The sequence below is a fragment of the Capricornis sumatraensis genome, chromosome 5, assembly GCF_032405125.1.
Source record: "Capricornis sumatraensis isolate serow.1 chromosome 5, serow.2, whole genome shotgun sequence".
Taxonomy (NCBI): Eukaryota; Metazoa; Chordata; class Mammalia; order Artiodactyla; family Bovidae; genus Capricornis; species Capricornis sumatraensis.
The window spans coordinates 82,925,941-82,941,405 of NC_091073.1; the positions used below are offsets into that span (position 1 = coordinate 82,925,941).

General features: G+C 41.8%; 1 protein-coding gene across 1 annotated transcript; it reads right to left on the bottom strand.

Moving 5' to 3' along the window:
- Window positions 1-10,021: 10,021 nt before the first annotated feature.
- Window positions 10,022-15,394, bottom strand: MRPL32 (mitochondrial ribosomal protein L32). The gene is made up of 3 exons (XM_068973254.1): window positions 15,265-15,394; window positions 13,218-13,399; window positions 10,022-10,756 (listed from the first exon to the last, which is right to left on the bottom strand). Exons 1-3 carry the CDS (start codon window positions 15,392-15,394, stop codon window positions 10,502-10,504), a joined length of 567 nt encoding a protein of 188 aa, XP_068829355.1. The 3' UTR covers window positions 10,022-10,501.
- Between the last annotated feature and the right edge of the window lie 71 nt (window positions 15,395-15,465).

Below are 15,465 nucleotides of genomic sequence, written 5' to 3' on the forward strand. Positions count from 1 at the left end.
GAAATCAGTGATGCACCTGAGGGTAAAAACAGAATCATGTTAGTCTGTCCGTATATCACATACCAAAATTAATTCCAGAACTTCCTTAGTGGTACAGTGGATAAGAATCTGCCTACCAATGCAGGGGACATGGGTTTGATCCCTGGCCTGGGAGGCTTCCACATACCTCAGGCAACCAAAAATTCATGCATCGCAATTACTGGAGCTCAGGAGCTCTAGGAACCACAACCTGCAACAACCAAGCCCAAGTATTGCAGCTACTGAAACCTGTGTGCCTAGAGCCTGGGCTCTGCAACAAGGGAAGCCACCACAACGAGAAGCCTGTGCACTGTGACGGGGAGCAGCCCCTGCTCACCGCAACTAGAGAAAGCCCACGTGTAGTGACAGACTCAAAGTAACCAGATAGAAATAAATAAAATGTAAAAATTAGTTCCAGATGGATTGAAGGTTTTCGTTCAGTTCAGCCTCTCGGTTGCGTCTGACTCTGCGATGCCAGATCTCCCCGTCCATCACCAACTCCCTTTGCTTCAAAGTAAAAAAAAATCGAATCATAGAAAAGTGGAAGAAATTATTTTTGTTAATCTGACAACATGGGATAAGGTTGTAAGCATAAAAATAAAACCCAAGAAAAGTTATCACACATTTGGCTAACAGCCTGAGGATTCAAAAGAGTTAGGCTGAGATCGTGTCTTTTTCAAAACCAATTTTAAGTTCCTCCCCATAAATACTACAACTACTCTCTACTCATTTTTTAAAAAATTTATATTGGTGTACAGTTGATTTACAATGTTGTGTTAGTTTCAGGTATACAGCAAAGTGATTCAGTTATACACATACATCTGTTCTTTTTCAGATTCTTTTCCCATATAGGTTATTAAAAAATATTGAACAGAGTTCCCTGTGCTATACAGTAGGTCCTTGTTGATTATCTATTTTGTATATAGTTCTGCTCATTACTTTTAATGAGCAAAACCATTTCCTTGATATGAAGTTTGCACAGTCTTGTCCCAGGTCATCTTCCTAGTTTAACCTTCAGATGTTAGGTTAAAGGATGCATTCCTCTTCTAAGAAAAGTGAGCCTTGGACCTGTCCTCTCGCTTCACTAAAGATATCCCTGTCTATCTGTTTGAATGGCTGGCTGTCTTCTTTCCATCATTTTGCCAACAGTCTCCTCTTTTGCTGGATAATTCTCATAAGCATAAATACATATTTGCTCTCTCAGTTTCCAACACACACACACACACACACACACACACACACACACACTGGCCCCTCCATCCCCTACCCTCGTCCAGTGATCATCTCACTTCTCTACTCCCCTGCAGAGGACGACTTTTGGAAAGAACTGTCTAGGAACACTGCCTCTGCCTCCTCAGTTCACCTACTCTTCAGCCCACTCCAATCTGGCTTCTGCCACCAACACACAAATGAAATCACTTTTGTCATGTCACAAACCGATTCCATTTGCCACAGTTGTTGGGCTCTTTTCGATCCTCATTCAGGCACATTTGACTGAACGGATGGCTCCCTCTTCCTGACATGCTCTCCTCTCTTGGGATCTGTGGCAGGGCAGCAAGTCCTCAGTTTATGGCCCTTTCTCTCTCTTGAGTACTTGCCCTCGATAATATCATTCATTTCCGTGGCTTTAGAAATATCCTATCTGGGGGAGTTCCCTGGCAGCCTAGTGCTTAGGATTCTGGGCTTTCACTGCTGTGGCCTGGGTTCAGCCGTTGGTTGGGGAACTGAGATCCTGCCCCAAAAGTTCCATTTGTTATTTCTGAATTTACACACTCACATGTCCATTAGCTGCCTGTCTATCTCAGCTTGGATGTCCAATAGTATATCAAATAAAACATCAAAAATGGGTATCCTCAGTTTCCCCCATAGCCTGCCCTCAGCACACATATGCTTCCTTGATCCCAGCTTGTTGCCGAGCCGGAGACGTGGGAATCATCCTTGATCTGTAATCACTAAGTCCAAGACTCTGAAATATATCTCAGCTTCCCCGGTTCTATGTCCACTGCCCCCATCCTGGTCTGTGCTGTGTCATCTCTGACCTAGATTACTGCCAGAGTCCCTTGGCCTGTCTCCCCAGACCCATTCTTGCCTCTCCCTAATCATTCTCTGCATCCCTGCCTTTGGCTCCAAACCATTTGCCCCAGGTCTCAGATATGTCCTAGGGGTAAAATCAAGAAGAGTTGCCTTTGAATTGCGTGTCTGATGAGAAGGGAAGAGAAAAATCAAGAATGACTAGGGTTTTGCGTGAACAACTTTACACGAGATAATGACTTTTTATCAAGATGGGAAAGTCTGGGTCAAGTGCATGTTTGGCTGATGGGGATGGGTTAGAGGGGTGATCAATAGTCTTTTGTGAGCTAATCTGGAAATGTCAATCAGCCGAGCAGAAGTATGCTATTCAGTTCAGTTCAGTCACTCAGTCATGTCCGACTCTTTGCGACCCCATGAATTGCAGCACGCCAGGCCTCCTTGTCCATCACCAATTCCCGGAGTTCACTCAGACTCATGTCCATCAAGGCAGTAATGACATCCAGCCATCTCATCCTCTGTCGTCCCCTTTTCCTCCTGCCCCCAATCCCTTCCAGCATCAGAGTCTTCTCCAATGAGTCAACTCTTCGCATGAGGTGGCCAAAGTATTGGAGTTTCAGCCTCAGCATCAGTCCTTCCAATGAACACCCAGGACTGATCTCCTTTAGGAGAGACTGGTTGGATCTCCCTGCAGTCCAAGGGACTCTCAAGAGTCTTCTCCAACACAGTTCAAAAGCATCAATGCTTCAGCGCTCAGCTTTCTTTACAATCCAACTCTCACATACATACATGACTACTGGAAAAATCATAGCCTTGACTAGATGGACCTTTGTTGGCAAAGTAATGTCTCTGCTTTTGAATATGCTATCTAGGTTGCTCATAACTTTCCTTCCAAGGAGTAAGCGTCTTTTAATTTCATGGCTGCAGTCACCATCTGCAGTGATTTTTGAGCCCCCCAAAAATAAAGTCCGACACTTTAAATATGCTATAGTTGGAAAGAAATAAGAGACATGATAGATGTTTGATGAAAAAATGATCCAAGCTAGGTTACCAGAGAAACAAATTTTGCGGGAAAGATTTGGAAGTTGTTAGACTGGGAGGTAACATCCTGATGGAAATCCCTGGTATTATTTGGATATGTAGGTCTGGTGATCAATAGGAAAATTAGACTGGAGGCTTAGACCTGAGGGTCATCGTGAGAGTTTATAGTATGGAAAAGATCAAATGGAAGTGAAACTTCTAGAAAACTAAACTATTTTCTTTTTACATATTTTATTCAAAATAAAATCAGTTTTATTGAGTTTGATGGGGGCTTGTTTAGTGACATCCCTGTCTACTCACTAGAAACCAGTAGCTTTACTCTTCCCCACTCCAAGTGATGACAACCAAAAACGTCACCAAGACGTTTCCCGTTCCAGGGGTCCAGGAGGGAATCGGCCCTGGTTGAGAACTACAGGATTAGGGCAATGGTACGTCTTATTAGCCACTGAGATGCTAATATTGGAGAACGCTGGAGAAACAGCTACAAAGTAGTGGCGTTCTGAGCTTTTATCCTGCAGAAAGCACTTGGAAAGAATTTGATCAAGGGTGCACCGCAAGGGTGTGGAGTAAGGAAAGAGGGTGGAGGGGAGCCCCCACTGAAGAGCGTCGCCGAAGCGCAGGGCAGAGGAAAGAAGCCAGCACCTGGGCTCAACGTTGCAGAAAGCCCTGTCGCTCTGCAGAAATCCTGTCTGCTTTCCACATGCGGACGGCTTTCCTAGCAACAGACGACAGGTTCTCAGCGTTGCGGGACCCTAGGGATTTTTATTTCACTGGAGATGTCAGTACAGTTCACCTGCTGCCCCCTAGCGAGGCGGCTCGGGATGCCCGGTAAATTCCGAATTGCATTTCCAGATTGAACTGTCAAGCTGGCTTCTGAGAGTAAATAATAGAACACGTTGTCCTTCTAGCTTTCCTCCCGTCCTTGCTCCAAATAGTACCCTTAACACTAGCGACTTCCCTAACGTGGCGAAGAGGAAGGCACAGGATGTCAGCAGCACAGCAAGGAGCAGGAGCTGGGTGACGAAGAGGCACGACCATGGAAAGTGTTTCCAAAGCAGTAAAAGTCGCCGGGGGAAAAGTGGGCTGGGTTAGCCCCTAAAGCACCAGGAACGTGCTCTCGGCTGCCCTCTGCTGTCGAGATGAGTGAAACCAGGCCCTGGAAGAGACAGCGTTCTGTTTCAAGAGGCACAAATTAAGATGCTAGGCACTGATATAGGCCACGGGATGACACTGCTTTTTACCAGCTGCAGCTAAAGACAGAGCATCTATTTTGGTATGTGTGCCAGGAAAAGAAATGCTAATCATAGACAGTAGAGTCCCAAAACACAGATTTGGAAATACTGAGGGACTATTCCTGTCTCTAAACCATAACAACTGGATATGGGAGGCCAGGTGTAGGGGTAAGAATTAGTTCTCTGAGGGGAGTGTTGAAGTGATCCCCATGCCAGGGATGTATGAAAGACCCCTACTCTTTATACTGTACTTCTTTAACAGGAAATCTTAAATTTAAAAGTCACACCACACAAATTATGAAAAAGTCATTCATATATATTTAAAAGATTAATCAAATCTTTAGAGGTCATTCTGTAGTAAACCTGAAATATTTTTGATTTTACCAAAACTCACAAGGAATATGTATATATACATATGTGTGTGTATCAACATAAAGCAAAAATCCTCCTGTATGTACCTACATGTTTCATCTGAATTAAGGGTTGTTTTTTTTTTTTGCCACTTTATTTAATTGAAGGATATTTGCTTTACAGAATTTTGCAGTTTTCTGTCACACACTAAGAATCAGCCATAGGTATACAATGGAATGCTACTCAGCCATAAAAAGGAATGCATGAGTCAGTTCTAACGAGGTGGATGAAGCAAGAGCCTATTATCCAGAGTGAAGTAAGTCAGAAAGAGAAATGTAAATATCGTTTACTGACACGTATATATGGAATCCAGACAGTAGTGATAAATTTCTTTTCAGGGCAGTAATGGAGAAACAGACATAGAGAACCAACCTATGGACATGGTGGGAGGGGAGGAGGGAGAGGGTGAGGAAAGGTTTTAAGTAAAGGAATTTGAAGAGAGAAGGGGCATGCCTTGATGTGCTGTGAAAGGATTCTGGGTGCTGCCTTGGGAATGGACAATAGGAGACCAAGGTGGTGGCAGGGAGACCTTTTAGTGTGGTACTTTGTTTTTCTAGGCAAGATGATGACAGAGGTGCAGGTGGTGATGAATGATCAGAATCTAAGTATATTTTAAATGTAGAACTGGTGGGATTTGTGCTCATAGATTGGATATGAGAGACAGAGAGACACACACAGAAAGAGGGACTTTAAGAGTCAAGGATGACTGAACAATTTGGAGAATAGAGTTGGCATCAACTGAGATGGAGAAGACTGAGGGAACAGTAGGACCCTACTGAGAAGAGATTCTGAGTGCAGACACTGGGTTAAGACATCTGATGGACATCTGACTGGAAGGCCAGCTTCACAGCTGAATATGAATCTGGAGTTCAGGGGAGAGGTCCATGCAAGAAATACCAAATTGGCAGGCGTCAAGACAGAGTTGCTGTTTAAAGCCACAACAGTGAATGAGAGCCTCAAGGGTGTGGATTTGGGGACTCTAAAGAGGTTGGGGAAAGCCGGTGGATCAGAAATGGGGACTGGGAGGGAGATTCAGTGATGTTACACAGAGAGGAGCCAAGAGGGGACAGCAGGAGTTATGCATGCCGAGAAGATGCATGCATGCTCTGCTCAACGTGGTTACGACTTCGACCACCTGAGGGCAGGGTGTGTACCGCACTATGTGTACACACATACCATGCTTTGTGTAAGCACAAAGACTGGGACAGATAATGAGGATACCAGACAGAGTTTGATTCACTTCAGTTCAGTTCAGTCGCTCAGTCGTGTCCAACTCTTTCAGACCCCATGAATCGCAGCACGCCAGGCCTCCCTGTCCATCACCATCTCCCGGAGTTCACTCAGACTCACGTCCCTCAAGTCAGTGATGCCATCCAGCCATCTCATCGTCTGTCGTCCCCTTCTGCCCTCAATCCCTCCCAGCATCAAAGTCTTTTCCAATGAGTCAACTCTTCTCATGAAGTGGCCAAAGTACTGCAGTTTCAGCTTTAGCATCATTCCTTCCAAAGAAATCCCAGGGTTGATCTCCTTCAGAATGGACTGGTTGGATCTCTTTGCAGTCCAACGGACTCTCAAGAGTCTTCTCCAACACCACACTTCAAAAGCATCAATTCTTCAGCGCTCAGCCTTCTTCACAGTCCAACTCTCACATTCATACATGACTACTGCAAAAACCATAGCCCTGACTAGACGGACATTAGTCGGGAAAGTAATGTCTCTGCTTTTGAATATGCTATCTAGGTTAGTCGTAACTTTTCTTCCAAGGAGTAAGCGCCTTTGAATTTCATGGCTGCAGTCACCATCTGCAGTGATTTTGGAGACCCCTAAAATAAAGTCTGACACTGTTTCCACTGTTTCTCCATCTATTTGCCTGATGGGACTGGATGCCATGATCTTCGTTTTCTGAATGTTGAGCTTTAGGCCAACTTTTGCACTCTCCTCTTTCACTTTCATCAAGAGGCTTTTTAGTTCCTCTTCACTTTCTGCCATAAGGGTGGTGTCATCTGCATATCTGAGGTTACTGATATTTCTCCCGGCAATCTTGATTCCAGCTTGTGTTTCTTCCAGTCCAGCGTTTCTCATGATGTACTCTGCATAGAAGTTAAATAAGCTGGGTGACAATATACAGCCTTGACGTACTCCTTTTCCTATTTGGAACCAGTCTGTTGTTCCATGTCCAGTTCTAACCATTGCTTCCTGACCTGCATACAGATTTCTCAAGAGGCAGGTCAGGTGGTCTGCTATTCCCATCTCTTGAAGAATTTTCGACAGCTTATTGTGACCCACACAGTCAAAGGCTTTGGCATAGTCAATAAAGCAGAAATAGATGTTTTTCTGGAACTCTCTTGCTTCTTCCATGATCCAGTGGATGTTGGCAATTTGATCTCTGGTTCCTCTGCCTTTTCTAAAACCAGCTTGAACATCAGGAAGTTCATGGTTCACGTATTGCCAAAATCTGGCTTGGAGAATTTTGAGCATTACTTTACTAGCGTGTGAGAGAGTGCAATTGTGTGGTAGTTTGAGCATTCTTTGGCATTGCCTTTCTTTGGAATTGGAATGAAAACTGACCTTTTCCAGTCCTGTGGCCATTGCTGAGTTTTCCAAATTTGCTGGCATATTGAGTGCAGCACTTTCACAGCATCATCTTTCAGGATTTGAAATAGCTCTACTGGAATTCCAACACCTCCACTAGCTTTGTTTGTAGTGATGCTTTCTAAGGCCCACTTGACTTCACATTCCAAGATGTCTGGTTCTAGATGAGTGATCACACCATTGTGATTATCTGGGTCATGAAGATCCTTTCTGTACAGTTCTTCTGTGTATTCCTGCCATCTCTTCTTAATATCTTCTGCTTCTGTTAGGTCCAGACCATTTCTGTCCTTTATTGAGCCCATCTTTGCATGAAATGTTCCCTTGATATTTCTAATTTTCTTGAAGAGATCTCTAGTCTTTCCCATTCTGTTGTTTTCCTCTATTTCTTTGCATTGATTGCTGAAAAAGGCTTTCTTATCTCTTCTTGCTATTCTTTGGAACTCTGCATTCAGATGCTTGTATCTTTCCTTTACTCCTTGGCTTTTTGCTTCTCTTCTTTTCACAGCTATTTGTAAGGCTTCCCCAGACAGCCATTTTGCTTTTCTGCATTTCTTTTCCATGGGGATGATCTTGATCCCTGTCTCCTGTACAATGGAGCCTGGTTTTTATCAGGGAGTGATACTATCGAAACTGTTTCAGAAAACCCCTCCTGGCGGTGTGGCATTTAGAAGCGCATACTCCATGGTGGTAGAGAAATGATTCTTAACTTTTTGTTATATACTTTGCATTGTTTCATTAATTATAGTATTATTTCTGTAATTTAAAAACTATCAAGATTTATGAGAAATATGAGAAGACTGCAAACTAGTAATTGCAAGTTCATTGTTAACAGCTCAGGAAAGAGATGCTTACGGGTAAAGGACTCTGGCAGGGAGATGCAATGAAGTCAGATGTTTAGGTTTTCAGAACTTGGCTATCTGCTAGGAACCAGCTTTTTAAAAAAAAAAAAAAAATAGGAAGATGGAGGGAGGGAAGTGCCACCAAGCTCAGAGGACATTACCTCCTCACCATCCCTCCCTCCAAAAGTAAAACGTCTCATCTTGATGAAAGGGGCAAGTAGGGATGAGGGTCATTGCTAGTGTTTAAAACATGAACAAATCTTTTACACAAACTCATGATTTTTGTTTCTGATAGTAAAAATTGGAGGTATAAATTGATATAACCTATTATAAAGATATCTTTGTGGGATAACCTCTTCAAAAAGTGATAGGCACTCACCTTTATGTCATGGTTTTCTGACATGAACTAGGTATCTGGTTTTGCTAATTTGGGGATGCATTTAGTAACGCTTATCTTCCATGAATAGCAAACAGAAAAGTCGCCCTGACCACATGTTCTCACTAGGTTCAGCTCTGTAGCCTCCTGCCCAATCTATGGAAAATGTGTAGCCAGACATGCTTTGCAACCTGATAGTCAACTGAGATGCTGAGTAGGGAGCAGATTCAGGTGTTTACCTTGTTAGTCTTAGCCTCCATGAATCATGTGGGCTTTCCTGGTAGATCAATTGATAAAGAAAGTGCCTGCAATGCAGGAGACTCAGGTTCGATTCCTGGGTGGGGAAGATCCCCTGGAGAAGGAAATGGCAACCCACTCCAGTATTCTTGCCTGGAAAAATCCCATGAACAGAGGAGCCTGGCAGGCTACAGTCCACGGGGTCGAAAAAAGTCAGACACGACTGAGTGATTAAATCACCACGAATCATGACTCTACCTCAAGTATATTCACCTGGCACTAGGCACTAGGCACTTCTAAGGCTTGTCAGAGGGAAAAATCATTGTCTGCAGAGGACTGCTGGAATAAGAATAAGCAACCAATTCCTTCAGAATTTTTTTTTAAAATACATGAGGGTGCAGCTAAGTCTTCAGAGAGCTAATTACTGAGACTCCAGTATTTTGGAAGATTTCAGGATCTGCTCTCACTGAATCACACTCTAATAATATATCTTTAGTCTATATTGTACTGCATGAAATTGGTCATTTTACTTCTAGGAATGCTTGTTAACATGGATCACAGAATCCTCATGACATCTCAGGGGCAAGACGTACCTCAGGCGTTTGTCTACAATACCACAGTAGAGGTACAGCTCCGGATCACGTGTCAACTTGTGGAGACTCATGTATGGATGTCCTTTTCAAGCAAAAGCAAGTTCAGTGCTGAATTCACTGCCTAATTCTTATAAGTATTCAGGACACTGCAGCATGCATTTTGTTTTAAATATATCCCTGGGCTTTATCTTATTTTGCATACTGATTTTTCATTCAACTATATATTTTTTTACTTTGTGTTTTAATAAGCGATTTCATTTCTAATATTTTTTTTTCCATGAGGCAGAAAACATCAAACTCTGGACTCACAGTAGACACAGAAATGGAGGAAGGAGAGGGAAATATGAATTGCATTGCTAAAAAAGCCATTGTTATAGAGATAAATATGATAAAATGTGAAATAAACTAAAAGGTCATATTAGAAGGAAAATGCAAGAGCAATCCCTTCAGTACATTTTCTGTGTGCTATTGAATTCACTTACATCTCCTTTAAAAAATCTCTCTCCCAAAACTATTAATTACAGATCTCATAAACATCTAATGAATTCTGAATATTACTGTGATTTAATGTAAAATGTCAAGAACTGTTTCATCTTAAAAAAGTAACATACTATGTCTCGTACCAAGTGCCATACAAAGGCAATTTTAATTTGCTAAGACAAAAGAAAAACAAGAAACAGAACAACCTTTTTCTTACTGCTACATCTACCATCTTAAAAAAAATGATACCGAGAATTTACATAACCTATTTCCAGGTGTTACTTAAACAAAAGCATACATGTAAGTATTCTTAAGTAAGAAAAACCAGTCTCAAACAAATAAAACTAGAACCCAGACTCCTAATTTTGGCTATGAATTTTAAATTATGTTTTATCTCTCAGTCCTGAAAATGTTATCTTTACTGAAACTTCATTATATAATAGAAACAGACACAGAAATCTATTGAGCCTCTGCAGAAACATTTTAACTTTACTCTTGTGCAAATTACCTGCAAAAAACTAACTGCTTATATAGGATGTTTGAAGCTACATCGATGACTTAAAAATAAGCACACAACCAATGTAAAAGCAAAGAATCTTCCTTTTTCAGGAGAAAGGTCTTATGTGAAGCTATCCTCTTGAAACACGTTTGATGTCAACTCTGGGTGAACCAGGACGGCCGCTTCCTTTCTCGCTCAATGATCCTCTTGCCTTGATCGTGCTCGGAAGGTGTCTCCCCCGAGTACAGCACCACGGTCTCCACAGTAGGAGCCTTGAAAGGGCCCCCCTCTTGCTTCCCTATCTGTCTTCTGATTTCTGCTGTCTCCTTGCACACCTTCTCATAGCAATAGCCACAGAGGACATGTTTCTGTTTCAGGTGACCACATTCAGGACAAAAGTCTATATTGTTCTTTAAAAAGAAAGAAAGAAAGAAAATTTAATGAGAGGCAACAAAATGCACACATCATCAAGGATGAGGCTTATACTTAAACTTCTTTGGAAATGTTCATCCTGCACAAGATCACAGAGTACCCAGTTCAACCTCATTTTAACCAGGAAACTAAGGACATATATTGATTTGAATTAATCAATTTGCATTCCAGGAAAACTGGAATTAGAATTCAGGTTTACTAACTTTGAATCTGGTACATTTTTACTTAAATACAACAGTCTTACTATGTGAAATGGTACTCTATTCCCCCAGCCTCAAAAACTAAACATCTGGTAAGGAGCCCATGGGTGATCCACATAGCCAGCATCTTAACTAAGAGACCAAGGCAAAGGGAATTCACTCTTCCTTTCAATCAATCCTGGGAAGAACAAGATGACAAACACATTACAAGTGGGCTTCCCCTGATTATCACAGTGCAATTCAAATTCCTGTATGATGTATAGTTGGTATGGGGTGTGATTTTTCTTCCTATAAATGAACACTGATTATTTCTTAATGTAAAACTCTTGATATATTACAACTTGAGGGTATTTTAGTGAGTTTTTATACATCTATCCAATTTTAATAAGACAATTCTAACCTCTAAAAGAAGTCCTTTCAGTGGGTTCTAAAGGTAGATTTGAAATACAAAGAAAAATAGTAAACAGGAACATCAAAGAAACTCTAAACATGTCTGAAGACTAACATACAAACATTTATGAGGCAGATGACAACAAGAACTTCATTTTCTAAAAGAAACAAGTGTTAGTCGCTCAGTCATGTCCAACCCTCTGTGATCCCATGGACTATAGCTTGCCAGGCTCCTCTGCCCATGGGGTTTTCCAGGCAAGAATACTGGAGTGGGTTGCCATTCCCTTCTCCAGAGGATATTCCCAACCCAGGGATCAAACCTGGGTCTCCAACATTGCAAGCAGATTCTTTACAGTCTAAGCTACCAGGGAAACCCAAAAGAAACAAAGGACCTTGCAAATCATTTGATCCACCGACTTCTCATCTTACTCCAATACGTGGAAAACTGGACTGTACATTCAACTCGAGGATTTGAAAAAATACCCACGGTCAGTAAGTGCTCTTTTCCTAACAAAGCCCTCAGCATAACAAATTATATATTAACAGAAAACTGTCTAAATTAATGAAGTATTTTACAGTTCCACATTTTAACTGTGGTCCCAACCATGACTCAGTAATACTTTTGAGCTTATGTTCTAAGGGTTTGTTTTAATACTGAATGTGGAGGCTTACGGAAGTCAATTTTCTGTCCTTGAGTTCCATCTGCACTGCCCTGGGGAACACTGTGGAATAAACATGAACTCAAACCATGGCTGTTAAAACAATATATTAATAAATCAAAGGTAATAAACACTATAGTTTTTGTTACTAGATCAATGAAGAAAGTGTACCCATGGGAGATGGTAGGTGGGTGCTGGGGGTGGGGGTGGGGAGACGGAGAAGGAGCACTGAGATCTAGAATTGTCTAAGGATAGGAACACACACACACAAAGTTTCAAGAGAATAGGACTTCGATAGGACACTGCTAAGTCACTTCAGTCGTGTCCGACGACCCCATAGACGGCAGCCCATCAGGTATCCTCATCCCTGGGATTCTCAAGGCAAGAACACTGGAGTGGGTTGTCATTTCCAGGACTCAAATCCTGGTTCTACCACTTAAGTTTGGGATCAAGCTGCTAAGTCGCTTCAGTCGTGTCCGACTCTGTGCGACCCCATAGACGGCAGCCCACTAGGCTCCTCTGTCCCTGGGATTCTCCAGGAAAGAATACTGGAGTGGGTTGCCATTTCCTTCTCCAAACTTCTCCAAAGTTTGGGATCATAGATGAATTCTTTTGGTCTCAGTTTCTTCATTGTCAAACTGAGTAAAACAATATTTACTTCAGAGAGCTGTTCTGAAAATATAATTCATGTAAAGCACTTAGATACATCAAAGGCACTTATTAAGATATTAGCTATTTTTACTACTTATCTAAGGATTTTACTTCACAGTATCTCATTGGACTCAGGAAAAGAAGAGAATAAATCTGTCGGGGTTAATAAAACCTCATATCGAACAGATCTACTGCTTCTGACTTTTAGGCTCTGCAATAGTTAAAATGTTTATTTACCTATAGTTCAAAATCACACAGCTCAGGACTGGCACAGCTCACAATACAAAAGTCACACAGACTCTTTATAACCCAGTCCTCTGTCCAGACTCTGAACTCCCTCCTTGACTGTGTTCTGAGTATTTAGCCTACAGAACAGTAGATGCATACATATATAACAAGAATATTGGATTTATTTAGAGCAGGGAAAGGTAGACATACAGGATCTAAAAATAATTTACTCATAGGTTATATGGACAAATCAAGAGATGATGCAGTGGTGGACATGAGAAAAAGTACACCCACAAAAATCACCATATTACCTTAACTTTAACAAGCTTATGAGGGTTTCTTCTCCTACACCGGTTCACTTCAATGCTGCGCCTGTTTTTAGGAGCTGCCATCCAAAATATACTATCCAAAAGGCTGGACGTCTCTGTACTTCCACTGGTATCATTTGTTGGTTCTGAAAATATAGCTGGACCTTGGACCGCTAACGCTGGTCCTACAAAATAAACCATGGAGATACAGAATGGTTTCTAGCTCTGAAATGACCGTTTCCAAGTATCATTCTCTTTAACAATCAAAAGTAATGTATCAGCAGGCCTATGTAACTTAAAACATTACATTCAATAGACATTTAACAGGAAACCTTAGTAGCTATTAAAATATACTTAAAAGTTCATACCTGAAATAACTTTAGAACAGAATATTTAGTGGCACTTGCTTAAATGAATCAGTGAAATTCTACCAAAAGTTTCTCATCTTAAAATATAGAACTGAGGGGTTTAGTAAACATGAATAAAAGTGTGAGAGGCACCAAATTTAAACAAACCAAGGCAAAAAAAAGAAAAAATTAAAATTCACTCAATTGTCCACATTCTACTTGATGGGCAGTAGCTAGTTACAAGGAAATCTTAAGCTTGAGGCTTTCAAAATCCACTTCCTACCAGCACAGATATAAATGCTGATTGTCTTTTTTAAAAATTATATTCAAATTGAGTTAGCTCCTCAGTCATATAACCTGATAGGCCCTTTAAGACACTTAGTTCTCATAATATTTAGTCTTGTTCCCTAAGGAGAGTACTCTAAGGAAAAGAACTAACTCATCACTCTTTCTAGGGTACTAATTTACTCTTGTGACCACCAACCCATTTCACTTTTGTTTTTCTAAACTGTTTATAAAAATTAGTGCGAGGTGGGAAGGAAGTTCAAGAGTGAGGGGACATATGTATACCTATGGCCGATTCATGTTGATGCATGGCAGAAACCAACACAGTATTGTAAAGTAATTATCCTTCAATTAAAAATAAAATAAAACTTAAAAAAAAAGATTTGTTTACCCTCTCCTTGCTATATTCCTCAGGCCTGTAATATTTCTTTTGATTTTAGGAACTCTTAAAAATATACAACGCTGTTTAACACTTAACAACTGATACTCCTTTTCAATATACCTGAAAGTATTGCTAAGCACAGACCAGTGGTTAATAGCACAGGCTCTGGAAGGTCTGTGTGACCTTTGGGCCTTTCTGAGTCTAGTTCTTCAGTTCAAAAGTGGAGACACCTAATGGGATCGCAGTGGAGACTATATGAAATATACGAAGAGATTATACAAAAGTGGAGATTATACGAAATATATGTTGACTTTGATATTCAGCGGGACATTCCTAGTGGCTGAGACGGTAAAAGCGGCTGCCTACAATGCGGGAGAGCTGGGTTTGATCCTTGAGTCGGGAAGATCCCCTGGAGAAGGAAATGGCAACCCACTCCAGTATTCTTGCCTGGAAAATACCATGGACACAGGAGCCTGGCGTGCTACAGTCCATGGGGTCGCAAAGAGTCGGACACGACTGAGCGACTTCACTTGACATTTAGTGGGCTCTCCTGAGTATTATCATTATTATGTTCGGGATAACTTCGAAATCGAGTAGGATGTAAATATCAAAGCAACGACAATTTTAACACCCAAGATATTTCCATTTAAAATTAGTTTTCAGGGGAAATAGAGGATCAAGAGTCAACTGACACAGCTCAAATGCTACAGAAGGCAAACTGCTTTAGGTGGTGGACTGGACTGGAAAGAAAAGATAAGAAGATCTAGAGAGCGGTGTCCCTTGATGCTAAGTGAATGCACTTCGGTTACATTCTCTGTAGGAATGGGACAGTCAGAGGACGTTTCTTTTCCTTTTTGCAGGGGACTGGGGAGCAAAAACTGCTGTCTTTGTTCCTAAGCAAGTGAATGTCCGGGACAACGATCCCTACACGCAGCCAAAGATCAGAACACCGGAACAGGCTAAATACGAGCAGACTTCACCACGCTGCCTGGAGTCCCCAGTCCAAACCCCTCTCCACGGAGGCCTCTTTACGTACCCCATGGAGGACTGGGAAAACCTGGTCGGCTCTGCAGAAGTTTTCGCTGCAGCTGCTTCCAACAGTTCCGGAGAAGTCCTCGGGCTACGGGCAACGGCGGAACCAACAGCACCAGCATGGTGGGCGCCATGTTGCTCGGCCGAAAGCCACTCCCACCAGGCCTCTGGGTCCGGCCCCTACCTTGAGCATGCGCATAGACAC

Bases quoted from the DNA above. Each gene is read 5' to 3' on its own strand.
- MRPL32 (XM_068973254.1), bottom strand. From the start codon at position 15,394: ATGGCGCCCACCATGCTGGTGCTGTTGGTTCCGCCGTTGCCCGTAGCC. The intron at 13,400-15,264 runs GTACGTAAAGAG...TTTATTTTGTAG, and splicing joins TTTTCCCAGTCCTCCATGGG to GACCAGCGTTAGCGGTCCAA. The intron at 10,757-13,217 runs GTAATATGGTGA...TTCTTTTTAAAG, and splicing joins ATAAGCTTGTTAAAGTTAAG to AACAATATAGACTTTTGTCC.